The sequence below is a fragment of the Ruditapes philippinarum genome, unplaced genomic scaffold (genome assembly GCF_026571515.1).
Source record: "Ruditapes philippinarum isolate M1 unplaced genomic scaffold, ASM2657151v2 ctg3648_1_1_1_1, whole genome shotgun sequence".
Taxonomy (NCBI): Eukaryota; Metazoa; Mollusca; class Bivalvia; order Venerida; family Veneridae; genus Ruditapes; species Ruditapes philippinarum.
This window is the reverse complement of record NW_026855987.1, coordinates 37,657-64,840: the sequence shown is the minus strand read 5'-3', so window position 1 is coordinate 64,840 and position 27,184 is coordinate 37,657. Positions and strand designations below refer to the sequence as shown.

Here is a 27,184-nt window from a genome sequence, read left to right as displayed (position 1 = left end):
AAGATGGTTCAGATAATTGGCTAATGAGTACACCAAAATTTAAAATCAAAGCACAGAAGGCGCTGAATTTGTTTGGATCTCAGAATGTCAGAAAGGTGAAGGTTGTGAGATTATAAACCAATTTGTTTTTGTATAGTGCCACCAATGCTTTCCAGTGTTTTAACTGTAGTAAATTGGCTATAAGACTAATTGCAACACTGATATTCAATTCAATGTTTATTTGACTTAAACAATTTAAAAAAAATTAGATGCCTAACTGGGATTTGAACTCCAGACCTCTCGATTCCTAAGCGAGCGTGCAAACACCTAGGACACGGTGATGTTGTATGTTAACGGCCTGAAGAAAACCATATAATTCTAAATTAGGGTTTATATCTCTTATTATTTCGACGCTAAACCTGTTGTAAATAATCATGGAGCTTACTATAAGCATGTACATCAATAAAACAATATTAGAAATCTTCGACCACTCGGAAACTATTTTGTTGAAATTAATGCGCCTGTCATTTGACAGTCTTTACGCAGTGATCTCCCCTGAAATTTTCGGCGTTGTGTACATATACAGGGAAGTAACCGCTACAAAAAAGCGGACTACTTTCGGCATTTGCAACTAACAGCATCAGGGTCTGAAATTTCGCTACCATTATTTGTTTGGTCTGACTACCCAAACAAATAAAAAGCTTAAAAATTGCAAATAAAAGCACAATTGGCCTTTAAAACGTTATTTTTTATAATATCGGGGGGAACGGGACCCAACTATCCCGTCTGGACCCCCCCCCCCCCCCGATCGCATTGCTGACATTCAATCTCTGGCACAGCGCTTAACGACAAACCTTACAACAAAACCTTAAAACAGCTTAAAATTAGCGGTGTAAAAGAAGGAAATTTTTTAATTCTGTTAGAAGTATCCAACAAATTACAACTCGTTCAAAGCTTAAAAGTAGTGCTTTTGAATTGTCAATAAATGCACAATCACAAATTACGCGGATAAATATCATTTTAATCAATGAAAATGCTATTTTAGCAATGTCGATTACCTAATACTTCAGATAAATCTGACTATCGAGTAGTGGGATATATACATGTGAAACTGTTTTGGCGAGACGATTTTTGCTAAATTATTTACATCAGTGGTAAACAACAGGTTTATCGTGAACAAAATACCTCGAAATTAATAAGGATAACAAACCCTAAAATTCTATATATTCAGTTTTCTCGGTATATCGTCCCCGTGGTGTAGGGGTTACGTGCTCGTCTAAGGTACGAGAGGTCTGGGGTTCAAATCCCAGTCGAGACAACTATTTTTTTAAGTGTCTTTTTTAAGCCACGTAATGCAAGAATAAACTGTGGCTGTCATAAAAAATAACATAAATGATTTTTGATGCAACTCTGGTCATGCAAATTTCCGTATGTATCAAACTCAAACTGTTACAGTAAAAAATCTAAACGCAGTCGCTGCATCTCGGTGCCCTGCAAGATGAATAATAGTATATAAAAATAAATTTATACAGGAAAATGCATACAGAAATACAGTACGATTTAGTTGCAAAGATCAGAAAATACCACAGAGCTTGCAGCCCTTTGATTATGAATGATTGACTACTCAAATAGTTTATACTACTTAAGGCTGGATCTACACCTAGTCAAATTTTTTAAATGTCACATTTAGATAAGCTAAATAAATGGCCATTTCAACATATAATCAGGCACAATTTTTACTGAAATGTCTTATTAAGATTTCCCAGAATTTATACCTTTGTCTATGCTAAGATTATTATATTTCTATAAAATGTATAAATAAAAATAAACGGGAAAGTGATGCAATTAGCTAAAAACAATGGAGTTAATGAAAGGTGTACATTCTTTTGAAATAAATGGAAAAATGTGAGAAAAATATATTTTATAATTATTACAAATATTATTACAAATTATTAATTGATACAAATTCTTTATTTAAGTTCTTCACTCTTTTAAAATACCTATTGATTCTACTATAATTCAGGACACATGTTTCGCCTCTATTCAATACCTTGATTTTTGTTTACCATTGGCTTTGACTGCAACATATTATTTGAAACATCATGAGAATTCATTTTATTGATTGATTTTTTATGACCCCAAAGTGCGGTCGCTTGTCTGATGTATATGTACCTGTTTAACGCACTTTGGGGTCAAAATTGGACCCAATAGTGCGTCACGCACTCTGGGGTCGGACCCCAAAGTACGTAACGCACTTTGAGGTCGGACCCAAAAGTGCGTTTGACCCCAAAATGCGGTGTTACAATGCTGTAAATCAAAATAGAAAATATAGCAGTTTAATCTATAAGATGACTCACTTATAATAAATCTATTTACTCTCTTCAAGATGATGATAAACGACCAGCTGATCCTTGAGGAGGATTATGATGAAAACTATGTTCCTACCGAGCACGAAATTTGTGAGTATGCCGAATGTATTGGTATAGACCCTGGCCAGGAACCACATTTGCTCTGGATTGCCAGAGAAGGTGTCAATGCTAAACTTCCTGAAAATTGGAAGCCTTGGTATGTTTTTTTAATCAAAATATATTTTCTATATTATTACTTACATGTGATTGAAGTCAAACGGCTAACAATAAACAATACATCTTGAAAATTCAAAATATTTCAATATTAACATCAAATGATATCAAATGGTATGTTTTTGTATCAAAATATTTTTCTATAAAATACTTACCTGGATTTAATGTGATTGAAGTAAAACGGCCAAACTGCCAACAATGTATATTACATGTATTACATCTATTTCAATAGTTTCTTTATGAAATATTATAACATAATGAGTGTCTCTTAGAATTGAAGTTATACAGGATGTTATAAGTTTACATTTTTGAGAAAGAGAATGTCAGAGTTATTGACGAATAAAGTGCTTGAATTATACATGATTGAACGATATATCTGTTCTTCTGAGAAGTTACTTTCCTTCAAGTCAATGAATTGCATTGTTGCTCTTTGAACGGAAATAGTAAAGGATCAATGTTGTGATAACTCAATTTCTCTCCCAGCTAAATTGGTGTAACCTAGTATCCATGCGATTAAGCGACAAAAAGTAATTCATATCCTACCATTCATTCTTTAAAGAAATAAAAATGGTAACGGTCTGGAATATATTTTTTATGTGCAACATCAATAACTTATTTTCATGATATGGTTTTGTTACAATGCAGCCAAGATCCAGGTGGCGATATTTACTACTTCAACTTTGCTTCTGGAGAGAGTACTTGGGATCACCTATGTGATGAGTTCTATAAAAAGATGGTCATAGAGGAAAGGAAACAAACAGAAGGTGTTGTATATAACTCATAAGTTTTTTGTGTTTAAGATTGTTGTATCTATCAAAACGCACGCTCCTTTCTGAAATTAATTCACTACCATTAAGCTATCCATCCTTCCGTTCACCATTAAAACTGCTGCAATGGCATCATATGACCTCGAAGGTCTAGATTAGCATGAATGTGAAAGCCATTTGCTTTGATATAAATTAACCATTTACTTTATAACATTTTGTGCAGTTCAGATAGCTATTAGCTTATGTGACTATGAAAATACAATTCTTGACATGCATACTGCCTACGCTAATAAAGATATTATTTTAGGTGCAATGGCAAAAGGGGAAGACAAGCCAGAAAAAGCAAGAACAGATAAACATGTAGAGAAAAAGGACAAGTAATGTCTTAAAAAGGTATTTGGTATAGCTTTTTCATTTGGGTTACTTTTACATTTCAAGAATTCAAACTTAAATGCTATACAACATGTTAAATGTTTAACAATGATATGCATGTGGTTAATAATAAATATATAACCTGAAACAATATTACTTCTCCGCATCAAATAATTGAGTCAGTGCCTTCATTTCACCAATATATGTAAGGTTGTTCTGTCCAGTTTCCAAACTGTATTCCATCTTCACTGAAAAACTTTTAAACATTTTAAAATTGAAGTAATGATAGAAAGTTTACTTTTAATAAGAACACATCGTATCGAAACAAAATATGAATGTAGTTTATTGAGAACCAATGTCATATCTTTGAATGCTTTACATACCTACTGGTGTTCACCCATTTTAAATAACAAAACCACGACATATCATGTATTCCAGACATGAAAATTGAAAAAAAAGTTTGTTTAAATCACACACTGTACTCACAACATACTAAGTATCAAACATAATCGAGAATTTTCGTCATTATTTGCGACACGGGCTCTTTATGCACATAACCTTAAATATATGCACTTGGTATGGTGGTATAATGTTGTCTTGTTAATTAAAAGCATTTGAGCCGCGTCACGACAAAACCAACATAGTGCATTTGCGACCAGCAAAGATCAAGACCAGCCTGCGCATCCGCGCAGTCTAATCACAAATAGAGAAACTGATAGCGACCAGCATGGATCCTGATCAGACTTCGTGGATGCGCAGGCTAGTCTGGACCCATGCTGGTCGCAAACTATGTTGGTTTTGTCGTGACGCGGCTCATTTATTGAATCTCCATTAACTTGATCATTTTCAAAATATCATAGGCGATTTACAGGATTTTATACCAGTGGTGGTCGTAAAATGTCAGTATGGGGCATTGCATATTCCAGATGAGGATTTGGCATTTTACTTCGTTTCCAGAATGGATCAGTCAATTTATGCTTAATTTTCATATATTTTTGTGTAATTTCCACTAAATAACGTAAGTAAAGTTCAAATGCTCAGAGTGGTTTTTACATATCAGTCAAATCCAAGAAAAGGAGGCTGTGGCGTCAAACCCATACTGCTGAATACTTCTGCACTAGCTTCCAGCGTGCATATACATGTATCTGGTAGTACCTCATATCTGGAAAGACGCCATTTGACCAATACCCCCTATCTTATAACTGATTCTGTTTAAATAAACTTTATTCTTATTTTATCCAAATTTATTTTCAGCGGTCCAAGGAACACAGAGGATACATTCACTATCGGCTTGTTTGGTCCTCAGTATATACAACTATGTGCAGCATTTCTTTTTGTATTAAATTATTAAATGACTGACGTGAAACTTTTGAAGCGGCAAATTTCTCAAATATAGAATCAAATGTCTTTCAAGGCTAGTGTTCTCACTTAGAGGAGTAACCTTTAACTTAAACCACAGTAAATAATGACAATTAAAGTCTAACCTAGTATTGACTCTTTTTATATAAACATATAGCAGTAATTGTGAACGATGATCTTTCTTTTATACTTATTATCAAATAAACTTTTGTATTATCTTTTTGTTTTTGTACATATTATAAAATAGATTTTGTTATAATATTTTTGTTTTTGTACATAGAAGTATGTCTCCGTAATTTTCCTACATGTAAAGTATTCTAAGTAGCAAAATTTATAAACATTGAAAAACGACAGCTGAACAAAAAATGCATGTTCAACAATCATTTATGAGGTGACGAGTGTACACGGTGGCGACTGTATTGGTGGTCTCGTACTTGTATTCTTTGTTCTATAGTAAATCAGCCACATTTGAGGCTTTATTCCCGATTCCACTGTTCTTGAAGGGTTATATACTGCCTTCAACTTTAAACGTCACCATTATCTTAGTTAAATGAGACCCGAAATATAATATGTTAGCCATCTACTTTTTCAGAAATCTTTATTGTGTTGTAACACTGTATAAATTTACCATGACTGCTGGTAGATAGTACATCTTTAATCCTTCCGCCAACAAATGAGGTCCTAGAGAATACATAAAGTTATCATATAACACACACAGACTACACAGATGCAATTTATACACTTTAAGTATGACCAAACAAAATAAAGATGACTTAGATTGGGAAACCTTCAAATTTAAAAGAACAACTTTCTAGATTTAAACGGTTTGGGTCTTATTTCGTACCGGGTTGAGGCCTTATTTGACGACCGGTGTGACCAACCGTAACAATATATTTCTCTCACTATCTTTTAGAGTGTGCCCTGACTTTGACTTCCCCGTATTATCATTGAGTTACATTGTAAATGGCGGCGCCCGACTAAAACTGACACTGAAAATTTCATTGATAGGTATAGAATTCTATGTATTTTTTAATTGTTTTTATTTGATTTTCTTTCACATATACACGTGTAGTCTATAGCCGGGCAAGCCAAAGCCCGGACCCGCTTTGCGGGCCCGGTCTTTGACTTCCCCGTATCAAAATCTGATTTATTTACTAGCTTTTTATGCTGCCATTAGAGAAAATCTAATAATTATATATTCACTTTGAAATTTCGCTATTTCGCTCCGTATCGAGAATTAATCTCAATCTTAGTTTTTGTACTTTTTTATTGTCTTGATATTGATTTTATGTATGCACAGGTATATATAATATCAATATACGTACCTGGTATGCATGAGTAAAGTTTTACATGTTATAATTATAATTGAACTATCAGTATTTACGCATTTAACTTTTCAATAAGCTATTCTATTTCAATTCTATGGGGCCTTTATAGTACAATCCCCCATTAACGTCACATCCGGTAAGGGAAGTAACTCTTCCCTGACTGTTGTTGCTTAAATGAAAGGGTCTGGTTCTTATCTTCAAATCGCAGCGCATTTGTATACGGCAAAGCTGGGAGCCACGTTTGATTTGTCGAAAGATTTTGTAAATGGATTAAAACGGCGATAGTCTTGATGTTTATTTCGCCCGTTGCGTTGTTTATATTGACGTTGAAGTTTTAAATTGACCACCATCATGAAGAATTATATCTTCTGTGTTGATGGAGCAAAGGAATATGTGAAAATATTGGAAATGGAATAAAATACGTGGTGATTATGACGGTAGGTGTGTGGATTTTTTCCGGCGAACATTTTTATCCTGTGTATTTTTATAGACGTTGAAATATGATTTCTTTTCAAAACGGCTTAGCTGTATATGATCAGCACATGTGCTGGGATTGACAAATATACATTTTACTTTGATATTAAAGGCGTTTTGAGCTACACATCCCACGTGTCTGTGGTTCGGATCAGGATAGATAATTCAATCACAACTTTTCGATTCTTCCTACCAAACTTCGGATAAATACGGCGGATCAATCTAACCTACGCTACATGTTATGCAGTAGTCAGTCAATGTTGATATTTGTAAAGACAACCTAAATTAAGACAATTTATTGAATTTAAATTTAAAAGTACACTATCTTTTTAGTTATATTTATGTTTTTAAAAACCGAAAGTACAAAATGAAAGTATAAGAACGGACTTATTGATGATATTTCGATCGGTTATATATTATTGGGCAACTCATTGTCAGACGTACTTTTTAATCATAATATAACCGAAGTATACTTAATTTTCCAATGGATATCGATCTTTATACAAACATTGTTAACATCACGTGGTAGAACTATTTGTAATCCAGAAGATTATAAATAACAGGTATATGAACGAGTGTAGGACGATCAATACCAATAAAATATGCAGGATATTTCGGTTAGATGGGTTTATATGTAACTTAAAATGGTATGTTGTCTTATCTATATACAAACTATTTATATATCATTATTATAAGGAGAACGCTATTAGCATACAGACGTTTTACATTCATATTAGCAAGTCTTAGATCTTCGTATCAACGGTATATGCTCTTATTTCATTATATACGTTATGACTATTTACATATCATATTAACGCGGTAATTTATTTTTCTTCAATCTTTATTGAGATCATGCATTAACGATTTTTAGTTTACAATAGCTTTTGCTCTTAAATTTGGTTTGCAAATCATGGTCATGCAATTACATAATTAGGTAAAGAAGCAGGCGCTTGTTTTGGTTGAGTCTATTATGTTTTGTTTAGGGGGTGAGTTGTCATGTTACAGAAATTTACAATTTATATGCATTTATTATTTTTCGATGAATTCAATTATTTTAAATGATTCTGGGATTGTTTTTATCAAATTATTTGTAAATAAAATTGTTATATGTCCGATTAAAGACATAATTTTAATGAAACTAGTTAACACCTTAATGTGTATTGATTACGTAATGGTTTCAGCCAATGACATTACATCAATATGAAAAGGTTTGCAATTAGTTAATCGATAATCTTTATGTAGCAAACAAACTTTGAATTGCAAGTATTAATTTCATATTATATTTTCGGCTGAAGAAACTGTCCGAAAATGACCAGGCATTTCGTATCGTAATACGGCTGCTGTTACAGTATCACGTGATTATCCCAATCACCACCGCGACTTAACGCGGGAATTATAAATATAGCTAACATGGATAGGAATTACCTTTTTATATTTATTTGTAATAAATATTTACAAACCGTATCTTATTGGTTTTATTGGATCAATCGATAACAAATAATGATGTTTTTTGTAAATATATAATAATTTCTCAAATCTGTGACTATGGTTTTCATGAAATTCTACCTTTAATATATTAGAATGGTTTTTAATGCTCTGTAAGATAAAAAAAAAAGAAAAAGAAAGATCGTGTCCGTGTAAGCTAAGTTTTTTTATAAACTGGTGCCCAGAATTACGAGTTCAGAAAACAAAGAAATACTCGGGCAAAAACGGGTTTTTATTGTTTATATTTCTATCTCTGTGTGTTTGCAAGATTTTCATATGGTCTGTTCAGTGGAAGTTGGGTAATTTTGTGTAAATGTTTTAAAGCATAAATTGATCGTGCATTGTTCTTTTCTTGAAATCATTTTTTCTCATCTGAAGGCATACAACTTTAATATTATGATACATTTATTCACGGATTTATATCACAAATAAATTTATTACATTCCATGAACATGTTTAAAGATATAAAATAACTGATGACATGTTTGTTCATTTTACATAACACCTTTCATGCAGCAAGCATAAAAAGTCTTAACAGAAGTTAGAATGCAATCGTGTCTATATACCATACGAATGTATGTAATATTTTTCTTGTTAGTTCTTAAATTGACGATAATTGTTCAGTTAGTTTAAACATAGATTATTTCACAACGAGTATATAAGTCGAACACGATAACGTTTACAGTTTACATTAATAAGTCGTACCATTATGATATAATGGGTTGTTCAAGTTCTTCAATTTTTACATTTTGCATTTTTATTTCAATATAGAAGAATATATGTAAACACGTAAATCTAAGTAGCGTTCAGATTATGAAGATCTCAGGTTATAAACATGCATGGTTTTTCCGAGTTCAAACCTACAAGTGTGCACATTTTTTGAGTATGTTACCGTTTTTACCTTAAGAATATATTCATATAGTTGGCTTAAAGTTGGCAGTGTATATGTTTATACATGGATATGTTTGTAAGTACAATGAGTGTTTTTGATTAAAAGAAATTTAATGTTATATACAAGGCATGTATATATATATGCGTATGCAGTTGGTTGGTATCATGAAGTTCATATGCTTATTGTTCAGGTACCAATTTAACCACATAACAGTCATTAGTTCGTTTACAAGATGGTGGAACGTTGAATATTTCTAAAACCAAAGCGAAATGAATGATGCAATTTAAGAACGATGTGCGCTTTCTGTTTCTGATAAAGTGTAATGAGACTTATTGAAGAAATTTGCAGCCTTAATTGTCCGACACACTGAGATAATAATGATGATGATATGACAGTATTTCTATATTATGAGTGTTAATTTCCCTGTTATATTGTATTAGTTACATTTAATACAACTTATTAAAAACACTTCTTTAAAAGTTCCATAGAAACTTACAGATGTCACTACCAATCCTTTTGAATTACAGCAAAAGAAGATTTGAGTACAGTCACCAGAATATCTAACAGTAATATAATCTATCAAGGCATTAGGATAACTTGTCTTTTTTTAAGAAGATGATAAACGACCAACTGGTTCTCGATGAGGAGTATGATGAAAACCATGTTCCTCCCGAGCACAAAATTTGTGAGTATGCCCAATGTATTGGTATAGACCCTGACAAGGAACCATATTTGCTCTGGATTGCTAAAAAGGGAATAAATGCTCCTCTCCCAGAGACTTGGAAACAAAGGTATGTTTGTATATTTATATCAGCAAATGTAAACACTTATTTAATGTGATAAAAAATAGCAAGTAAAAGCTCTTCCTGAAGTTATACAGATTGTATTTCTGAAACCGAAATAATAAACATTTTTCTTAGTCCGTTACAAAAACATGACACGTTTCGATTATTGTAACTAATGTATGTTAAGATTTACATATTAATATAATAATATGACTTAATCTAATGCAGCCAGGGTCCAGATGGCGATATATATTACTTCAACTCTGTTACTGGAGATAGTATATTGGATCACCCATGTAATGAGGTCTACAAGAAGATTGTCATAGAAGAAAGGAAGAAAGTCAATTTGTCACAAACACAAGGTACAACATATACATGGATCATCCTTAGCCAATAACAAGAATGATGTGCCACAATGTGACCAATAATTAGATATATTTGATATATGTATTTTTTTCTAGACAATTGTGCAGTACATATAATTTATTTAATTGTAAAATCATTGACCTTTCTCGTGGCTTAAATCTTGATGTTCTTAGGTGACATGGGTGTATATAGTGTGCTCAATAGGGAGAGCATCGAATAAGTAATCAAGACATCGCTAGTCCGACCTTCGGGCGGGACGTAATTTCTCCACAGTTATAAATCTGTGACATTACTCTAATGATCATTTGGTTCTCATCACCATGTCAGATCAATAGTCAGTCACTTGCTGAAACATTGGCAAGTACTAGAAACTTATCCAGGAAAGCCGTTATGTGGACGGACTACCGAGATATGACAAAAAGTATTCAAATCGGCATACAAAAAAAAACTCCAGAAAAAAAGACAAATAGAAACAATTAGTTTAAGTTTTTATATAAAAAAGGAATTTTTATATAAAAAAGGAATTTTCATATAAAAAAGGAATTTTTATATAAAAAAGGAATAGCAACTGTGACACTTATTATTGTATGAGATAAATTTTGCAGATAAAATGACAACCAAAACAGACATTGACAAGACAGGAAAAGATAAAAGAAAAAGAAAAAAGGGAAAAGATAAACCGTCACAGGTGATGGTATCTGAAACAATTATGTTATATTTATAATTTCTTTCCTCTTTTTATTTCAACGGGAACTTTCAAGTAATTTCAAGAAATTGCAAGATTTAATCTTTTAATCACTTTCTTGTGTTACCAAACCGTATAATATTATGAAATAATTTTGAAACTTGGTATTTGAAAATAAGAGTTACGAACAGATGAAAATAAATAACTGATGATTCATATTGTTGCAATAATAGAAATAGAAACAAGTAAGACACGAAAAGGTAGAGTTCAGAAGAACTAATTATAAAATAGTATACAAGAACGCCTAAAGAGTCCGTGAATATGAGTAGATGATAATACGAAGATAAGAAAGACGTTAAAATACCTGATAGGTAAAATTTCTACGAAATCGAAAAATTTACTACGCTTTTTTCTGACGCATTGAAAAATGCAGACAAGAACCTCAATCAGGACACTTCCATTTTACACCTTCTGCCTTCATTTTCATTACATAAAATCATCAGATGAGGTTGGAGACGCGACGTATTATTTGGAAAAAACATCCGTCGTGTAACAAGATCCTGCCCCTGGTTAGTGGTGTCGTGGATTTTTCATAAATATGCCTTGCTTATCTAATATAAAATATAACTAAAACAAGAGCACCGCTAAGCGGAGCATTATATGCCCAAAAGTGATTTTTTTTAGTAAAGATGAAGCATTTGTAAGACACGGGAATTAAATAAGTATTACCTCCTTCACAAAACAATCCTCCTTTGAAGTTTCAATATTGTGGTCCAAATGGAACTTAAGTTATGCCCCGGAAACTGTTTTCAGTTCTAATGTAATAGTGACCTTGACCTTTGACCTTGTGACGCCAAAATCAATAGGGGTCTTCAACCCAAAATGGACAATCATCCTATGAAGTTTGAACACTGTGGGCCAAATGAAACTTAAGTTATCCTCCGGAAACTGTTTTCAGTTTTAAGGTCATAGTGACCTTGAACTTTGACCTTGTGACCCCAAAATCAATAGGGGTCCTCTGCCCAATATGGACAATCATCCTATGAAGTTTGAACACTGTTGGCCAAATGGAACTTAAGTTATCCTCCGGAAACTGTTTTCAGTTTTAAGGTCATAGTGACCTTGATCTTTGACCTTGTGACCCCAAAATCAATAGGGGTCTTCAACCTAATATGGACAATCATCCTATGAAGTTTGAAAACTGTGGGCCAAATGAAACTTAAGTTATCCCCCGGAAACTGTTTTCAGTTTTAAGGTCATAGTGACCTTGAACTTTGACCTTGTGACCCCAAAATCGATAGGGGTCTTCTACCCAATATGGACAATCATCCTATAAAGTTTGAACACTGTGGGCCAAATGGAACTTACATTATGCTCCGGAAACTGTTTTCAGTTTTAAGGTCATAGTGACTTTGACCTTTGACCTTGTGAACCCAAAATCAATAGGGGTCTTCTACTCAAAATGGACAATCATCCTATGAAGTTTGAATACTGTGGGCCAAATGGAACTTAAGTTATCCTCCGGAAATCAAATTGCTAACGGACGGATGGACGGACGGACGCCAGGGGGCATAACATAATATGCCCGAAATTCTTTCGGGCATATAAAAAGGGTGGTATTTATTTATTCAATTTTGCTATGCTGTAAATCAATATAGAAAATATGGCAGTTCAATCTATCAGGAGACTCACTTATAATAAATCTATTTACTCTCTTCAAGATGATGATAAACGACCAGCTGATCCTTGAGGAAGCTTTTGATGTTTATACCGAGGATGATATTTGTGAGTATGCCAAGTTTATTGGTATAGACCCTGACAAGGAACCACATTTGCTCTGGATTGCCAGAGAAGGTGCTAAGGCTCCACTTCCTGAACATTGGAAATCGTGGTATGTTTTTTTAATCAAAATATTTTTCTATATTAATACTTACATGTAATTATAAAGTCAAACAAGCATTACATCTTGAAAATTCAAAATATTTCAGTAGCATTTTATGAAATAAATTTTATTTATATATCAAATGATATCAAATGGTCTGTTTTTTGTATCAAAATATTTTTCTATAAAATACTTACCTGGATTAAATGTGATTGAACTAAAACGGCTAAACGGCCAAGCAACAATGTACATTACATCTATTTCAATAGTTTCTTTATGAAATATGATAACATAATGAGTGTCCCTTAGAATTGAAGTAATAACGGGTGTTGTCAGTTTACAGTTTTAAGAAAGAGAATGTTAAAGTTATTAACGAATGAAGTGCTTGAAATATTCATGTTAAACGACCCATTACCCGTTCTTCTAAGATGTTACTTTGCCTCAAGTCATTGAATTGCATTGTTGCTCTTTGAATGGACAAAGTAAAGGATCGATGTTGTGATTACTCAAATTCTGTCCCAGTTAAATTGATGCAACCATATATGCGATAACGCGACATCCTATCATATCCCATCACTCAGCTGATGCTGTGTTTATTGTTATAAAAATGGTTACGGTCTAGAATATATTTTTATGTGCAACATCAATGACTTATTTGCATGATATGGTTTTGATATAATGCAGCAAAGATCCAGATGGCGATATTTATTACTTCAACTTTAATACTGGAGAGAGTACATGGGATCACCCACGTGATGAGTCCTACAAAAAGATGGTCATAGAAGAAAGGAAGAAAGTCAAATTGTCACAAACACAAGGTACAACATATATTAGCCAATAACAAGAATGATGTGGCACAATGTGACCAATAATAACATATATTTGATATATGTATTTTTACTAGACAATTGTGCAGTTTATATAAGTTATTTAATTGTAAAATCATTGACCTTTCATGTGGCTTAAATCTTGATGTTCTTAGGTGACATGGGTGTATATAGTGTGCTCAATAGGGAGAGCATCGAATAAGTAATGTCCGACCTTCGGGCGGGGCGTAATTTCTCCACAGGTATAGATCTGTGACATTACTCTAATGATCATTTGGTTCTAATCACCATGTCAGATCAATTTTCAGTCGCATGCGGAGACATTGGCAAGTACCGGAAACTTATCCAGGAAAGCCGTTATGTAGACGGACTACCTAGATATGACAAAAAGTATTCAAATCGGCATACAAAAACACTCCAGAAAAATAGACAAATAGTAATAATTAGTTTAAGTTTTAATATTAAAAGGAATTGGAACTGTGACACTATTGTATGACATCAATTTTGCAGATAAAATGACAACCAAAAAAGACATTGACAAGACAGGAAAAGATAAAAGAAAAAAGGGAAAAGATAAACCGTCACAGGTGATTGTATCTGAAACAATTATGTTAAATTTATTATTTCTTTCCTCTTTTTATTTCAACGGAAAAGATTCAAAGTAATTTTCAGAAATTGCAAGATTTATTTTTTTATTTTATGCTTTTCATTGGATTACTGATTTATTCGTGAAAATTATATTTGATAATTTCACAGTGAAAATTATCAAAATATAATTTCACACTTTTCAAAGATGACACTAAAGATTTTCCCTATGCGGTACCTAAATTTTATTAGTGTTGACAATTCTCACATTGTCAGGGCTGTTTAAATTTAGAGAAAAGCGAAGCTGAAATAGATAAATAACTGAAATTTCAAAAGTAATAAAAAGAAGAAAACTTACTTCAATTCATTCAAATTACCAATCACCCAATATCATCTCTAAATATTTGTTTCATGTTTACAGTCTGAAAAATACAATTCCTTCCACATGCAGAACTGCTCTTGATGACATTTGGGCGTATTTAAGTATCCTACGAGCAATAACTGCCTAATAACTTGAAAAGCAATGACAGACATTAGCCCGAAGAATAAGTAAATAACCTAGCGTTCGTAAGTTTGTCAGGACTTACAGACTAAGGCAGCCTTTCAAAAAGTCCATGTGTTCCAGTTCCATAGCCGATTTTGAATGTTTACTCATCTGTCAACACTTATTCATTGTCTGTAATAATCCTCAAAAAAGTTTTCTTTCTTCTTAAAAGGTGTATGACTAACAAATCCAAATGATATCCCTCTGAATCAAACACAATTATTTTCCTCCAATGGAATACACAATTTTAAAAATGGCGGCCGTTTACATTTCACAGAGCCAAGTCTTATATAAATACGCCGTAAGTAACTGATATATGGATGGATGGTTTGACTTTTTCTCCAAATAGAATTGTTTGTTTATATTAATAAAACAAGCGATCTTTCATATTATTTGAATAAAATGAATATTATCCTCGCCATTTAACGTTGATTGTCGAACTTATTTTCAGCCCAAAACTTCTTGTATTTTATGAAAAATTCGACTAATAGAGAAGCTACCAATGGGGAAAACAGATTTTAATATTAAAATTAATATCAAGGAAATTTAGTTTTAACTTGTTTTTAAGCATAAAACAAAAAGAAAATGTGTTTGTTTGTTGTGTAAGATGTAATTTTATTTCATCTCGTGAACTTTAAAAACAGTATTCTCACTCGTGGCTACGCCACTCGTGAGAATACTGTTTTTAAAGCTCACGAGATGAAATAAAATTTGATCTTACACACAAACAAACAAATATCCTCCATTTAATCACCTTAAGCTTCTTGTGTTACCAAACCGTATAATATTATGAAATGTTGTTGAAACTATGTATTTGAGAATAAGAGCTACGAACAGATGACAATAAATAACTGATGATTCATATTGTTGCAATAATAGAAATTAAAACGTAAGGCAAGAAAAGGTAGAGTTCGGAAGAACTAATTATAAAATAGTATACAAGAAAGCCTAAAGAACCTTTGAATATGAGTAGATGACAATACGCAGATAATAAAGACGTTAAAATACCTTATAACTTATATTTCTACGAAATCGAGAAATTTGACAACGCTTTTTTTCTAACGCATTGAACAATGCAGGCAACAACATCAATCAGGACAATTCCATTTTACACCTCCTGCCTTCATTTCTTATTACATAAAATCATCAGATATGGTTGGAGACGCGACTTATTATTTGGAAAACATCCGTCGTGTAACAAGATCCTGCCCCTGGTTAGTGGTGTCGTGGATTTTTCATAAATATGCCTTGCTTATCTATTGTTAATTATCAAAAGGGTGATATTTATTTATTCAATTTTGCTATGCTGTAAATCAATATAGAAAATATGGCAGTTCAATCTATCAGGAGACTCACTTATAATAAATCTATTTACTCTCTTCAAGATGATGATAAACGACCAGCTGATCCTTGAGGAAGCTTTTGATGTTCATACCGAGGATGATATTTGTGAGTATGCCAATTTAATTGGTATAGACCCTGACAAGGAACCACATTTGCTCTGGATTGCCAGAGAAGGTGCTAAGGCTCCACTTCCTGAACATTGGAAATCGTGGTATGTTTCTTTAATCAAAATATTTTTCTATATTAATACTTACATGTAATTATAAAGTCAAACAAGCATTACATCTTGAAAATTCAAAATATTTCAGTAGTATTTTATGAAATAAATTGTATTTACATATCAAATGATATCAAATGGTCTGTTTTTTGTATCAAAATATTTTTCTATAAAATGCTTACCTGGATTAAATGAGCCGTGTCACGACAAAACCAACGTAATGTGTTTGCGACTAGCATGGAACCAGTCTAGCCTGAGCATCCGCGCAGTTTGATCATGATTCAGGCTGTTCGCTTACAAACACTATTACAAGTAGAGAAACTGATAGCGAACGGCATGGATCCTGATCAGACTTCGCGGATGCGCAGGCTGGTCTGGATCCATGCTGGTCGCAAACGCATTATGTTGGTTTTGTCGTGACGCGGCTCAAATGTGATTGAACTAAAACGGCTAAACGGCCAACCAACAATGTACATTACATCTATTTCAATAGTTTCTTTATGAAATATGATAACATAATGAGTGTCCCTTAGAATTGAAGTTTTAACGGATGTTGTCAGTTTACAGTTTTAAGAAAGAGAATGTCAAAGTTATTGACGAATGAAGTGCTTGAAATATTCATGATTGAACGACCCATTACCCGTTCTTCTAAGAAGTTACTTTCCCTCAAGTCATTTAATTGCATTGTTGCTCTATGAATGGAAATAGTAAAGGATCGATGTTGTGACTACTCAAATTCTCTCCCAGCTAAATTGATGCAATAACGCGACATCCTATCATATCACATCACATCACTCAGCTGATGCTGTGTTTATTGTTATGAAAATGGTTACGGTCTGGAATATATTTTTATGTGCAACATCAATGACTTATTTTCATGATATGGTTTTGATATAATGCAGCAAAGATCCAGATGGCGAAATTTATTACTTCAACTTTGTTACTGGAGAGAGTATATGGGATCACCCATGTGATGAGTTCTACAAAAAGATGGTCATAGAAGAAAGGAAGAAAGTCAAATTGTCACAAACACAAGGTACAACATATATTAGCCAATAACAAGAATGATGTGGCACAATGTGACCAATAATAACATATATTTGATATATGTATTTTTTACTAGACAATTGTGCAGTTCATATAAGTTATCATCTAATTGTAAAATCATTGACCTTTCTCGTGGCTAAAATCTTGATGTGTGCTCAATAGGGAGAGCATCGAATAAGTAATCTAGACATCGCTAGTCCGACCATCGGGCGGGGCGTAATTTCTCTACAGTTATAGATCTGTGACATTACTCTTATGATCGTTTGGTTCTTTCTCATCACCATGTCAGATCAATAGTCAGTCACTTGTGGAGACATTGGCAAGTACTGGAAACTTATTCAGGAAAGCCGTTATGTTGACGGACTACGGAGATATGACAAAAAGTATTCAAATCGGCGTACAAAAACACTCCGGAAATATAGACACATAGAAATAATTTGTTTAAGTTTTTATATAAAAAAAGGAATTGGAACTGTGACACTAATTATTGTATGAGATAAATTTTGCAGATAAAATGACAACCAAAAAAGACATTGACAAGACAGAAACAAACAAAAAAGACATTGACAAGACAGGAAAAGATGAAAGAAAAAGAAAAAAGGGAAAAGACAAACCGTCACAGGTGATTGTATCTGAAACAATTATGTTAAATTTATCATTTCTTTCCTCTTTTATTTCAACGGGAAACTTTCAAAGTAATTTTAAGAAATTGCAAAAAGATTTACTCTTTTAATCACCTTCTTGTGTTACCAAACAGTATAATAGTATGAAATGTTGTTGAAACTTGGTATTTGAGAATAAGTAACACTTCCATTTTACACTTCCTGCCCTCATTTCTCATAACATAAAATCATCAGATGAGGTTGGGAACGCGACTTATTATTTGGAAAAACATCTGTCGTGTAACAAGTTCCTGCCCCTGGTTAGATGGGTCGTGTATTTTACATAAATAAGCCTTGCTTACCTAATATTAATTATAATCAAAAGGGTGGTATTTATTTATTTTATTTTGCTTTGCTGTAAATCGAAACAGAAAATATAGCAGTTAATCTATCAGGAGACTTACTTATCAAATCTATTAACTCTCTTCAAGATGATGATAAACGACCAGCTGATCCTTGAGGAAGCTTTTGATGTTCATACCGAGGATGAAATTTGTGAGTATGCCGAGTTTATTGGTATAGACCCTGACAAGGAACCACATTTGCTTTGGATTGCCAGAGAATGTGTCAATGCTCCACTTCCTGAACATTGGAAACCTTGGTATGTTTTTCTAATAAAAATATTTTTCTATATTAATACATACATGTGATTGAAGTCAAACGGCCAACAATAAACATAACATCGTCGTGCTAGTATAATAAGGTCCTAAGTGCCATTATGTAACATTGCGGGAAATCGAGCTTTAAATTTTAGTTAACAGAAAAATGTTACTAGACCATGTAATGATGGAGATTTTTTGAATGAATCATTATTATGTTCTATCATAACTTGCAAACAAAGATTTTACACGATATCTTTAGAGATATTTTCTAAAACCGGATTTTTCATTTTGAGATAGAGCTTTTTGCTTATTTGTACTTGCCGGAAGCTTAGAATTATGTTGCACACGGAGATAGAGCGTTTTAAAACTGCCCAGGATAGTATGAACTAGGATATAGGATATTTTAAAACTAATAAATATGTTCAATTCTAATGAAAGCAAATAGGATTATTATGGTATTTGTATAAACAAACTAAAAATTCTGGTCAATACTTGTATTTTTATCTTTCAGCTACACATTTTGATATAACTTGTGACAAAGAAATAAATTTGAATAAATTATTTCACCTGTTGGCATCAGTAACATACAAGTTTTGTAATAGATCGCAATAAACTACTTGTACTTTACCTGCATTGTGAATTTTTACAAAACTGAAACAAAAGATTTCAACACAATCACTTTAAATATTTATCATATAACTATAAGGCAATAGTTTTTCCAACCTAAAAAAATTCTGCAATATTAACGAACAAAAACACTTTATTCACTTAGTTACAGACACAAACTGAATATAAAATCAACTCTCTGATAAAATGGAAATTTTAACATGTTTATCTGTTACTTTGTCTTGAATTAATTCTTGATTTTATCTCTCTCTGTTAAAAAGACCAAAATGTTAAAAAAATGCCCTCGATAGATTTACAATAAAAATGCAACAACTCCTGTCACAATTTAATAGGCAGCACATACTACAAAAACATAATGATAGATTGGAGGATTTGCAAAAACTTCTTTCACCTGAAAGAAACTTTACTCATTTTGAAAACTATGAAAGGAACAGTCAATGTAACCATTTGCAATAAGTTCTTTAAACTATATGTGATCCTCCTTTTCTGCCAATAAGAGTGAAAATAAAAGTTTTAAAGGAACTTGATTGTTCACCTGATAACATTTGCATGAGAAAAAATATATACTAGTAATTGACAGTAGTTGATGACATAATCTAATCGCAGGAAAGTTGTTTAAGTCTGCAATGTGAGACTTTAAGTTTTATTCTAGATGTGACAATTATAAAATTGGACTGTCTGAAATATCTAACCAATATGTTGATATACAGTGACTGAGCGAACTAAAATCATTGGTAAATTTTAAATGTTGAACAAGATGAATATTCATGGAATTAAAAATAGTTTAAGCCCACGAGCATGTTGGAAAATATTGTGGGTGCCTCTATCGTTTAAGCTAAATGGAAAAGAAAATTCAAAATTTCTCATAAAAGGCAAAAACATTTAATGCGCGGTTGTGGAGTCTTTAACATGTTAATGAAACACTGTCAAGTAAAAATTCTAATGGAAGAAATCTCAAAATAAACACTAGTATATGTTCTGGCATCTGCATTCAATGAAACACACTCTAATCTCTGAAACAATTAAAGTATCTTATACTACAACAACCGTTGGTTATATAGAAGACAGTATATTAAAACAAGAAACAACAACTATAACCGAAATTCAATCATCCGAATATATCCATAGTTCAAAAGTTATATTTTATAAAATTTATAACGACTTTTTTCACGATACCTTGTTAATTTTTTTTTGATAACTCAAATAGATGATTAAAATGTTTCAGAATAAGTACATTAGCCTTAAACAACACTGCCTTCCATTTATTGCCATGTTTTAGAAAATATTAAAACAAAATAAAAAATTTCTCTTTAAAATTACAATACCCTATCTCCAGGAGTAGTGTTTATAACCATTTATATTTTAAAGGCGGTAACCATATATAATGGCATTATCTCTTTTAAAAGATTAAAAGGTTTTGCTTTGACTTAATGGTAATATTTCCTACCAATTTATCAAATATGATACTAAAAACTAATTTACTTCTGGTAGCCAGTTTAAGCAATGGTGTCAATGCTTTTTGACAAAGCAAAATCTGTCACATGACCTCGCACACAATCACTGATTGGCTCATGGACATAGAGCAACATAATAATTAATTCAACTATTATTTTCGAAAATGGAAAATGATATACATGCTATTATATCAAGCAGGGTAACCTCATGCATAAATGGAAACCACCTGGAGATAGATCTTTTAATTCTGAATCCAGTGGTATATCATACTCAATTTTCATGAAAATGGAGATAGGACCTTATAATACTAGCACGACGACATCTTGAAATTTCAAAATATTTCAAAAGCTTTTTATGGCATACAATGTATTTATATATCAAATGATATCCAATGGTATGAGTTGTTGACGAATGAAGTGCTTAAAAAATTCATGATTGAACGACCCATTACCAGTTCTTCTAAGATGTAACTTTGCGTCAAATCATTTAATCGCATTGTCACTATTTGAACGGAAATAGCAAAGGATCGATGTTGTGATTTCTCAAATTCTCTCCCAGCTAAATTGATGTAACCATACATGCGATAACGCGACATCCTATCATATCACATCACATCACTCAGCTGATGCTGTGTTTATTGTTATAAAAATGGTTACGGTCTGGAATATATTTTTATGTGCAACATCAATGACTTATTTTCATGATATGGTTTTGTTATAATGCAGCAAAGATCCAGGTGGCGATATTTATTACTTCAACTTTGTTACTGGAGAGAGTATATGGGATCACCCATGTGATGAGTCCTACAAAAAGATGGTCATAGAAGAAAGGAAGAAAGTCAATTTGTCACAAAAACAAGGTGTTGTATAAAATTCATCATGGTCCTCTGTGTTTGAATAGTTAAGATTGCTGAATCTATCAAAACGCACGCTCCGGTCTGACATAATCCAAAAGCGTACAGCTAGCCATCCCTCAGCTCACCATCAAAAGGCTGTAATTGCAACATATGACCTAAAACGTTTTAAACAGCAAGAATGTGAAAGTCATTTGCATTAATATGACTAAACCCTTTGCCCTATGGCATTTTGCAAAGTGTGGATAGTTATTTCTTACATTGAATATCTTTATATTACCAGCAGGTGAATATAAGAATACATGTATAACTATTGACCTGTATACCATCTACGCCAAAATTTATTTTATTTGCAAAGAAAGGGAAATTAATATTATGAGTTTATTAGGCGATGTTATTTTAGGTACAATGGCAAAAGGAGAAGATAAGCAAGAAAAAGGAAGAAAAGTTAAACATAAAGAGAAAAGGGACAAAATAATAAAGTCTTAAAAAGGTATTTGGAGTAGAGTTATTCATCTGGGTTACTTTTACATTTCAAGCATTGCTGCATAAACTTAAAACGATGATCACGTGATTAATAATTAATATTTAATTATGCTTCTCCGCATCAAAAAATCAATTGAGTCAGTGCATTCATTTCACCATTATGCGAATGGTTATTCTGTCCAGTTACCATACATTTCCGCCTTCACTGAAACAATTTTGAACATTTTAAAAATTGAGGTAAGGATAGAACGTTTACTTTTAATAAGAACACATCGTATCGAAACAAAATATGAATGTAGTTTATTGGGTACCAAGGTCATATCATTTAAATGCTTTACACACCTAGTGTTCACCCATTACCAGTATCTTATAAATTTTAGACCTGAAAATTGAAAAACTTTGTTTCAATCACACTCTGTACTTACAATATCTTAAATATCAAACATGATCGACAATTTTCGTCATTTTGGGGATACGGGCTCTTCATGCATATTACCTTCTATTTATGCACTTGGTATGGCGATATAATGTTGTCTTGTTTAAAATATTTCCTTATCAAAATCATTAATTGAATGGCCATTAACTTAAACATTTTCAAAATACCGTAGGGGACAGTCGCGTATCCAGGATTTTATACCAGTGGTGGTCGTTAAATGTCAGTAAGGGGTATTGCATATTCAAGATGAGGATTTGGTATTTTACTTCATTTCCAGAATAGATCAGTCAATTGCTTAATTTTCATTTGTTTTTGTGTAATTTCCACTAAATAACGTATTAAGTTAAGTTCCAATGCTCAGAGAGGTTATTATTTATCAGGCAAATCCGTGAGATTGTCATGGCGACATACCCATACTGCTGAATACTTCTGCACAAGTTGGCGTGCAGATACGTGTGTCTGGTAGGACCTCATGACTGGAAAGTTGCCCTCTGACCTATGGGGTTTTGATAAGATGTAAACCGCAAAAAACTCTTATAACTGATTTTGTTTTGATAAACTTATTTCTTATTTTATCAAAATTTTTATTTTCAGGGGTCCAAGGAACTCAGAGTATACATTCACTGTCCGCTTGTTTGGTCTTCAGTATATACAGCTATGTGCAGCATTTTTTGTATTAAATTAAAAATAACTGATGGGGAACCTATGCAACGACAAATTTGTCAAATATAGAAGTAAATGTCTTTCAATGCTTTTGTACTCACTTAGAGGAGTAACATAAACCTTAAACCAATGGAGTTTTAGGATAGTAAACAATGACAATTAATGTCTAACCTTATTGACCCTTTTTTATATATACATGTATACATGTATAACTAGGGGCGTCCGCGGCCGAGTGGTTAAGGTCATTGACTTTAAACCACTTGCCCCTCACCGCTCCCAGACAGGGACTTTGGATTCTTTCTTGTGAGGAAGCTATCCAGCTAGCTTACGGAACGTCGTTGGTACTACTCAGGTGCCCGTTTGAGCCTGAAATAATGCACCTGAGGTCTTCCTCCACCAGTTAAACGCTGGATAGTCGCGATATGACCTATACTGTGTCGATGTGACGTAAAACCCAAAACAAACAAACAAACAAAAATTTATAACAACATATATGAGTAATTGTGAATATGATCTTACTTAGTTATTGATCTTTACTTTATACATGTACTTATTATCAAATAGATTTCTGTATAATCTTTTTATTTTTGTACATATTTTCAAATAGATTTTTGTATAATCTTTTTGTTTTTGTACATATACAAAATTTTCTGTATAATCTTTTTATTTTTGTACATATTTTCAAATAAATTTTTGTAAAATCTTTTAGTTTTTGTACATAGAAGTATGTCTTTGTATTTTCCTACATGTAAAGTGTTCTAAGTAGCAAAATTTATAAACATTAAAAAACGACAGATGAACAATAAATGCATTTTCAACAATCATTTATGATTATGATTTGTAAGGTGACGAGTTTACACGGTTGCGTCTTCATTGATGGTCTCGTAGTCGTACTTGTTGTTCTATAGTAAATCAGCCAAATTTGAGGCCACAGTTCCTGAATTATTTAACCCTTTCCCTCATGAGAATATTGTGAAAAATGGCCGTTTTCATTGAAAAGCCTCCTGTTACAAGTTCAAACTGCTATGAAACTATGAAAAATGCTTCAATACTAATCAAACTTGGCACAAATGTTGACTGGACCATTGCCTTTGTAACAACATGCTCAGTCTTAAATTTTCTGTTACCATGGCAACGGGGGGACATCTCAAATTTGCCAAAAATCACTATTTTGCCTTGATTTTTTTTCCATCAAAATTTATTTCAAAGTGCTGCAACTTCTCAAGGGATTGAGATAGAGTAAAATGCTTTTCAACGTTGGTTACACGTTAGCTTATGATCGACCTGGGGTCATTTTTAGCCTCTCGCAAGTCCAAAATTTCTTGGCGATGAGGGGGACTGCCTCCCCCCTTCAAACCCCCAAACAAAAGGGGCACATCCCCCTTCTGTCAACCCCCCTGATGAATCTTTTGGATAGGGGCGGCGCCGAAAAAGTGGTCACTTTTTTAGCAACATTTCTCAAACGAAAACATGTGTTGGAGGCAAAATAGGACATTTTTTCACTATTTTAGGCCTAAAAGAGGGGGGGGGGTCGAAAGTGCGTTGTTTCGCGTATATATGAGGTAATGGGTTAATGTCTTCAACTTTAAACGTCAACACATTCTAAGCCAAATGAGGCCCGAAATATAATATGTTAGTCATCTACTTTTATTCTGTTGTAACACTGTTTAAATTCACCATGACCGCTGGTGGGTAATACATCTTTAATCCTTCCGCCAACAAATGAGGTTTTAGAGAGAATACATAAACACAACTTTTAAAGTTATCATATAACACACACATACTACACAGATGCAATAAATACACTTTAAGTATGACCAATCAAACTAAAGATGAGTTAAATTGGGAAACTTTCAAATTTAAAAGAACAACTTTTTATATTAAGACGGTTTGGGTCTTATTTCGTACCGGGGTGAGACCTTATTTGGCGACCGGTATGACCAACCGTAACAATATCTTTCTCTCGTGCGTTGACTTTAATGATAGTAGAACTATATAATTATCTTAATAGGAGTTCTTGGCGTCATCCGAGCGGATTTAGGTTAGATCATCTCATGAATTGCACTAGCAAAGCAAAATTAGCCAAATAAAAATTGTTTTGTAAAGTTAATATGGATGTTGTCAAATAGTTTCTGTTAGTAATGACATTTGTAACAAGCCAGTAGTTTGTATAACAGTATCATTACTTTTCAAACTAAAATTCTGATACCATTTATTAATATTAGAAACGAAATTCTCTAATTTGTACACGTGTAAGTAAGGCCCTCCAAACTTGCGCAAAAACGAATTTGTAAAACAAACAGACAAATGGTGTTAAAAATAGCTCGAGAAAATAGTTGAATTTTTTTTTTCGAAAATTTATACAGCTTATATACATAAAGATCAAATCGCCGGCCAAGAAAACGACGCGGAAATCTCACTGACATATTGATTGCATTGGGACTTTGTTATTTATGATGTGTAAGAAAGACTCTCCAAACCTTCAAAAATCGAATTTGCAAACAGTCAAAGAAATGAGCCGCGTCACGACAAAACCAACATTATGCGTTTGCGACCAGCATGGATCCAGACCAGCCTGCGCATCCGCGCAGTCTGATCAGGATCCATGTTGTTCGCTTACAAACCCTATAACAGGAAGAGAAACTGATAGCGAACAGCATGGATCCTGATCAGACTGCGCGGATGCGCAGGCTGGTCTGGATCCAGGCTGGTCGCAAACTCATTATGATGGTTTTGTCGTGACGCGGCTCAAATGTTGTTAAAAAGATTGGCTTGAGAAAATGCTGCTTTCTACAATAATTTACATAAGGAAGGGCAAATCGACGTTCCAGAAAACGACCATGCTTCGCGAAAATCTCACGGACATATTTATTGTGTTAGGGCTTTGGTCTTTGTAATGTGTAAAGAAGACCCTCCAAACTCGTACAAAATCGAATTTGCAAAGGATCAGGCAAGAGGTGTTTATCCAATTACTGCAGAAATATTTGTTTTTATTCTGTTACAAGTTCAAATTGCAATGAAACTAAAAGGAATGATCAAACTTGGCCCAAACGTTGACTGGACCATAGCCTTTAATTGTAACGGCATGCTCTATCTTAAATTTCCTATTACCATGGCAACGAGGGGACATCTCAAAATTCCCAAAATTCACCATTTAATTAGCGTTGATTTTTTCATCAAAACTGATTTTAAAGTGCTACAACTTCTCAGTTGATTGAGATAGAGTCAAACTGGTGGGTAGTGAAAAAAATGCAAGCTAGCTACCATCCACGGGTCGACTTAATCAGAACTGAACATTTCACACGAATGGCAACATCCGCAGATGTTTTTATCATGAACCTCAATGTGACACGTTATTTTAAAATCACAAAATAAAATCTGGGAATCACACTGGCCATTCTAAAAAAATTGTAAATGCAAGTTCTTATCATTCTAAGATACTAGTAGTTCTAAATTATCATTCTAAGATACTAGTAGTTCTCAATTATCATTCTAAGATACTAGTAGTTCTAAACTAAAATAAAAAGGATAGTTCTTGCCATTATGAAATAAAATGTAAAGGATAGTTCTAAAATAAAATATACAGGATAGTTCTTTAACCTTCTAGTTAAATACTTGATATTTGAATTCTGTTTAACAATAATTCTTCCATAAATGTTTCTCAACTATTTCTTTTGTCAGTCCAGGTTATTTGGTAAAAATTCCTTGTGTAAGTATTTCACCCATATAACTTACTTTATACTTGTTTTTCTTTTCCGTCCTTCAACAAAAGCTTGAATTCGATTAAATCTATATTGTAGGCGAAGATGTCGGTGTAATATAATTTCTACCGCAATTGTATGAGCTTCAGAATATAAGCAACCATGCAGAATAAAGGTCT

The 27,184-nt window shown here is 33.0% G+C and overlaps 1 protein-coding gene across 1 annotated transcript in view; it reads left to right on the top strand.

The window, feature by feature from the left end:
- Positions 1 to 23,771, top strand: part of LOC132745047 (uncharacterized) — a 28,080-nt gene extending 4,309 nt beyond the window's left edge. Inside the window, exons 7-23 of the mRNA XM_060733883.1 lie at positions 2,366 to 2,544; positions 3,207 to 3,325; positions 3,636 to 3,705; positions 4,955 to 5,036; positions 9,851 to 10,029; positions 10,252 to 10,385; positions 10,995 to 11,077; positions 12,796 to 12,965; positions 13,641 to 13,774; positions 14,294 to 14,370; positions 16,298 to 16,467; positions 17,376 to 17,509; positions 18,030 to 18,142; positions 18,614 to 18,783; positions 21,592 to 21,725; positions 22,108 to 22,212; positions 23,236 to 23,771. Coding sequence (XP_060589866.1) covers positions 2,366 to 2,544; positions 3,207 to 3,325; positions 3,636 to 3,705; positions 4,955 to 5,036; positions 9,851 to 10,029; positions 10,252 to 10,385; positions 10,995 to 11,077; positions 12,796 to 12,965; positions 13,641 to 13,774; positions 14,294 to 14,370; positions 16,298 to 16,467; positions 17,376 to 17,509; positions 18,030 to 18,142; positions 18,614 to 18,783; positions 21,592 to 21,725; positions 22,108 to 22,208 — 2,049 coding nt within the window. The 3' untranslated portion in view covers positions 22,209 to 22,212; positions 23,236 to 23,771. The remainder of the gene's footprint in view (positions 1 to 2,365; positions 2,545 to 3,206; positions 3,326 to 3,635; positions 3,706 to 4,954; positions 5,037 to 9,850; positions 10,030 to 10,251; positions 10,386 to 10,994; positions 11,078 to 12,795; positions 12,966 to 13,640; positions 13,775 to 14,293; positions 14,371 to 16,297; positions 16,468 to 17,375; positions 17,510 to 18,029; positions 18,143 to 18,613; positions 18,784 to 21,591; positions 21,726 to 22,107; positions 22,213 to 23,235) is intronic.
- The last annotated feature ends 3,413 nt before the right edge of the window (positions 23,772 to 27,184 follow it).